At 41.6% G+C, this 6000-nt stretch overlaps 1 protein-coding gene across 2 annotated transcripts in view; it reads right to left on the bottom strand.

The window, feature by feature from the left end:
- Positions 1-759: 759 nt before the first annotated feature.
- The window catches only part of SERPINI2 (serpin family I member 2), a 40061-nt gene continuing 34820 nt past the window's right edge, over positions 760-6000 (bottom strand). For both annotated transcript variants that reach the window (XM_083613445.1, XM_083613446.1), the window contains exon 9: positions 760-939. In XM_083613445.1, coding sequence (XP_083469571.1) covers positions 863-939 — 77 coding nt within the window. In that variant the 3' untranslated portion in view covers positions 760-862. The remainder of the gene's footprint in view (positions 940-6000) is intronic.

The raw sequence follows: 6000 nt of genomic DNA, 5'->3' as shown, positions 1-6000 counted from the left end.
ATCACCGTTGGCAGGTGGCCCAACTGGACAGAGATAGCCTTCTGTTGTCTATGCTCTGCTAACCTCCAGGTAAAAAAAATCAAATCATGTTGTTCATCCAAGCCCCATCACCCACCCTTTTGTAATATTACTTTGGCAAGATAAACCATGGTATTGCTAGGCAGGCCTGAGTGTCAATTATTTTCCAGAGCTTCTTCAAACATGGTCCCAGCCCAAGAAAGCTGAAGGAAAATAGACCCTGCAGTTATAAAAGGCAGCGAAAAGAAAAGTTTTGTAGAATGGATTCAAAATCCACATATACTTTGCTTTCTTGGTTTTTTTAAAAAATGCAGAAATAGTAACAGTATATTCTTTTTCAAAATCTCCTTTTTGTTTATCTCGTCATCGCCAATGGATTGAAGGATTTTGTTTTTATTTCTTACCCGTTTGCTAGCAAAGGAGAGCAGCATGTAGGCTGAAGCAATAACTGTCAAGGTGCAATCAAAACGGAAAAGCTTGCCATTTGAAAATTTCCATGAGAACTTAGAAATGCATGAGAATTGTTTTTCTCTTTTTCCTTTTATGGTTTAGATCAGAAACAATACGTTCTCTTGTATATAGCTGCTTCTTGAAGTGCACATCATTCCTTTCAAATATCCACTTTACGAATCTTCTATAATTACCTGGAGTACTTGAGAGCATCCAAAGTACATAAAATAATTTACAGAGAAGCTAGAAACGAACAGTACATGCAGAAATGGTTTATTCAACCTTGCTATATGAGGTGCAGAGAGACTATTCAGCAGGCAACAGCATTAAAAGAAACCACACTTCCATCTCCCCCTCAAAGCACATGTGACCTTAGTGTGATTCTTATTACTTTTTAAAGGGAGTCTCTGTCTCTTCTCTTTTGTGGCTGCATGTCAGGATTGGCCAGCTTCCCCATAAATACAATGGACCCTGAGTGGAAGGCAGAGAAAAAGTTATTCAGATGGGAACTTTCAAATAATTGCAATAATTTCATTTTCATTATGTTTATCTGGACATTTCTAACCTGACCTTCAAGTGCATGGGTAGACAAAACTAAGACCTGGGGGCCGGATCTGGACCAATCACCTTCTAAATCTGGCCCATGGACAGTCCGAGATTCAGTGTGTTTTTACACGAGTAGAATGTGTCCTTTAACAGTCATACCTTGGGTTACAGACACTTCAGGTTGCGTTTTTTCAGATTACGGACCTGCCAAAACCCGGAAGTACCAGAATGGTTTACTTCCGGGTTTGGGGGGTCGCGCATGCGCAGAAGTGCTAAATTGCGCTTTGCGCATGCGCAGACGCACCGCTGCGGGTTGCGTACGTGCAAAACCACTTGTAACAAATAAAAATCACAGCATCTCACAATCAGTCATGAGTACTTATGCTGCACTTTTCTCAATGGCTCCAAGCACTGCATGTTCATTGGGTTTTATCCAACTAAGTTTTCCTCAGAGTAGCTGCACTAAAATGAATGGACCTAAGTTGGCCATATGTCCATTGACTTCAATGGCTCTACTCTGAGTAAGTGTAGCACTGGACACAACCCATGGTCATTGCAACAGCCCTGAATTGTTATTGGTTTGTCACAGGTGGAAGGGCTAAGACTGAGGGATAGTTGTTTACCTGATGGTGCCTGCCTTATAATTATTATCAATATATGTTTATTTACACCCCACCTCCTTCCCTGATGGGGTTCACGGCAGCTCACAGATAAAAACAAGAACTGCTAAAAACAGCAAAATCAGTCATTAAAATATAATTAAACATTGATGGAATTAAAAATATATAACATATATAACATCTATTTAAAACGTACAGATAATTAAAATAAAAACAGCATGGCACCAGCCCTTTGATTAAAAGCAGTCAATTCCCAAAGGCCTGTTGGAACAACAAAGTCTTCACTTGCCAGCAGAAGGACAAGGAGGGAGCCAGTTTAGCTTCCCCAGGGAGAGAGGTCTAGATAGCTTGGACCTAAGCTGTGCTTTGAATTGTGCTCAGAAACAGACAGGTAGCTAGTGGAGCTGTTGTAGCAAGAGAGTCGTTTGCTCCCTATGACCAGTTCCGATCAACACTCTGGCTGCAGCTCTTTGAGCAGGTCAAAGTTTCTGAGTGCGCTTTTCAAAGGCAGATCCATGCAGAATGCATTACTGTAATCCATATAATATTTTTATTAATTTTCAATTTCCATAATCCAATAAAAGCCAAAAGTCAATAAAAAATTGGTATCACAATACCAAATTACAATACAATTAGAAGGCTAATTACTCAAATACCAAATTAAACCATTTTGAGTGACTTCCCATGTGTTGAATTTCAGGGTACACAGTTTTTATTTCTTCCTGCTTCCCTGATCTTGATTGATCCAATTACAACAATTCTGATCTACTGTAATCCAAACAGGGTGTAACTAAGGTGTGACACAGAGGTGTGACTCAGAAGGAGCTTTTAAGCTCTCCACCTTGTGTGCAATTAAGTTGCAGGATTTCAACCAACCGACTTTCAACCATGCAAGGTTGGAATTGCACAAGCAAGACGTGATCATGCTTTACGGTATTTTCAGCCTTCGCCCAAAAGACTGTGATCCTATGTGCAGTTACTTGGGAGCAAGTCCTTTTTAGAGTTAAACAGAACTTACAGCTGAGTGTGGGATTGCGGTGTAAGATAATGAAGCTATTTTCCATTTTAATACTTCTGCAATGTTTCCTCAGCACATGTCAAAGAAATGTTTTGGCATACCTGACAAAGGTGACATCTTTTGGGAGTATAGTCAACACTAGATTTATTTTTTTAAAAAAAAATCTTATTGTGCATTGTTTTTTAAAAATGCATTTCTATCCTGCGCCAATGACTAGGCTGTAATAATGGTCTTACTCCTGATTTATTCAGGGGCTCTGCCTCTTCCTTTTCAGTTCACTTCAGCCTCAGGTTAACCCAAATAATGCAAGCAGAATTTGAAGGAAGCTAAGGTCTTACCAGGGCCTTTTCAACACTGGCTCCAGCCTGGTGGAACGCTCTGTCTCATGAGACCAGGGCCCTGCAGGATCTGATTTCTTTCCGCAGGGCCTGTAAGACAGAGTTGTTCCGCCTGGCCTTTGGCTTGGAGCCAATTTGATTCCCTCCCTCTCTTTCTTTTTCCTTCTCCTCCTGTGATGAGGCTGCATTTTAATATTTTAATGTTTCAATATTTTAATGTTTTATTTTAATCTTGTTTTTTAAGTTGTATTCATTCAATTTGTTTTTATTATTGCTTGTTAGCCGCCCTGAGCCCAGCCTTGGCTGGTGAGGGCGGGGTATAAATAAAAATTATTATTATTACCTCTTAAGATCCCTAGAATTCTCTTAGGAGATATATGCAAGTAAGACAATTAAGGTATTTATCCTACAAACAGAATGCAGCTTTGAGTCCCTCCTGTGGCCCTTTCCCCTCATTAGATCCGGTGTCCTCTCTGCGCACAATGTGCATGTGAAAAGAGTTTGCAGTATCACAAGTTGTATAAAACACACAACGCTTTTCTTCTTTTTTCAGCTCGAATTCCCCCCCCCTTTCCTCTCCTGGCTGCTGCCAGTGTTCTATTTGTGGGGCAACTCAGAGCTGTCCAAAAAATTAAAATACCCTGGGGAGTTTTGCGCAAGACAGACCTAGAAGGATTTGTATTTATTAATTGAAGCAGTTGCCAAGGGAGACTTGAGTTTGCTCCTAGCATTGAAGGACCAGGACCCCTACCCACCCATGCCTTTCAAAGCAGACTGTTTTTGACTCACTTTATTTTATTTTCCATCCCTTTTTGTTGTCGTTGTTCAGATCTATGCAATTCTATTTATTGTTTTGTTTTGTTTCACAAAATGTATACAGTACTTGATTGCTGTAATCCATCTCCTCAAGATGGGCACACCCTGGCTGCAGGAATATCAGGTCTTCCCACATATGGACTCACCGATCCTTGAGCCACAGAGACTTTGCAAAGCCACATGTTTTCTGGCTCAAGCCTTAACCTGCCCCTTGGGTCTTTTAAACCTTAAAAAGACAGTCTGCTTACAGATTAAAAGTCCTCAGAAGGAGCAGGGCTGGTGTCAAGGATGGACGCTTACAAGCCCAGATCCTTCACTGCTTGTTGATGTGCCCTCTCTCAGCGTGCAAGCAGCAACAAGAGCAAAAATATATATATGGAGACGCATCTTCCAGTTGCCTCAAGCTCAGCTGTTATGGACTGAGAGCAGAGGACGAAGACAAGCAAATGGGCAGAAGGGACAAAGAGGAGGGGAACACACGCAGAGGGAAGGCCCACTATGGGCATCTTGCACAAAGCCCCACCATCTCAAAAAGACACCTGGATCCAGCACTGATGTAGGAGGTTGGAAGTGCGGTGTAGTGGTTAGAGCTTCAGACCTGAGAGACCGAATCCCTGATTGGCCAGGAAGCTCACTGGCTGACATTGGTCCAGTCACTGCTTCTTAGCCCATAAGCACCCTCACAGGGTTGTTGTGAGGATAAAATTGGAAGGGGAGGGGCATTTACGCTACCTTGAACCCCTTAGAGGAAAGGTAGGGTATAGATAGATTGATTGGTACCTCACAGGAAGGTAATCAAGCTAAAATGCTTCTTTTGCTGGTGAGGCTATCCTGCTCTCACCACCATTTGGAGGCTACAATTTTAAATACGTTTCATTTTTACATGCCAAATTAGAGTTTAGACACCACCGTGATTCCCAAGGCTCTAATTCCGTTGCGGCAAGGTTACCAAGAGCTTTGATAAAGCCTGTCTGCCATCGCGATGACAAATTATCAGTAATTCAATGCGAAAGTTGCCGTAACAGAAAAAAAAAAAAATACTGATTGTGTAATTGCTAAAAATAACAGTAATTTCCCTTCTTTATTGCAGTCACTATTATTTCCTGAAAATGAGCTGCCACTCATCCTAATCCTCAATTTAAAGCAGCGGGTTACTTTGAGACAGTTTGATTTCAGCAGGGAGCATAAAACAGTAATGCAAATCCCCCAAACTCTCACACCTTACTAAGAACAGGTTGTTAAATGTTATGGAGCCAATAAAGAATGGATTTTCTCCCCTATATTTTCCTATGGATAATGTTCCCATGGCAGCTGTCTGGATGCAGGGTCTGTTCAGAGACCCACAGCTTCTGTTTTTTGGGGAGTGATATAGGGCAGGGGTGGGGAGCCTTTGGCCCTCCAAGTGTTGTTGGACTCCAGTTCCCCATCAGCCCATGCCAATGGCAAGAGATGATGGGATTTGTAGTCCAGCAATGTAGGGGGCAGGTTGCCCATCCCCGATGTAGCAACTAACCCACGAATGGGCAGTTTTTACAAGCCCCCACCACCCGGCAAAAACCCCCACACCTGCAGCCAGCCCTTAAATGGAGTCAGATAATCTTGGTCCCAGGCTGGATGTGAAATCATGTCACATAAGACAGTAGTTTTTAGAAATTGCTATTATTTATTATCATCATTAATATATCAGTGTTTGTGACAGATTTCAAAGAACAAGTCTCTGCCCCAAGTGGTTTGCAATATAAAAAACACACAGTCGGGAAAACAGCAGAGGAGAGGGAAGGAAATGATGGGAGGGGTGAACAGGAGGGAAAAAAATACAATTATTTCAGTGGCACCTACTTAGGCTTAGTTACAGTGGGGTCCAGGGACAAAAGTACTGATTGTGTAATTGCTTAAAATAACAGTGATTTCTCTTTTGCATTCAGCCACTGTTATTTCCTGAAAATGAGCTGCCCCATTTCCTAATCCTCAATTTAAAGCAGCAGGTAAATTTAGACAGTTTGGTTTTAGCCAAGATCATAAAATAGTAATGGGCATTTCTACAGCTTTTACAAGAAACAGTAATAGATATTGTAGCGGTTTAACAGCCTATTCCTCCTTACTTCCTGTAACTTCTATGACAGGATTGCCTGGAGTAGTTGATTCTGTGGAAAGAGCTGCCAATCTTGTTGGGCCTGTGGGAATATTTGCAATT

This window comes from Podarcis filfolensis (assembly GCF_964270895.1).
Source record: "Podarcis filfolensis genome assembly, chromosome: 5".
In the NCBI taxonomy this organism is placed as follows: Eukaryota; Metazoa; Chordata; class Lepidosauria; order Squamata; family Lacertidae; genus Podarcis; species Podarcis filfolensis.
The sequence above is the reverse complement of the archived record's forward strand: the minus strand, read 5'-3'. Positions and strand labels throughout refer to the sequence as shown.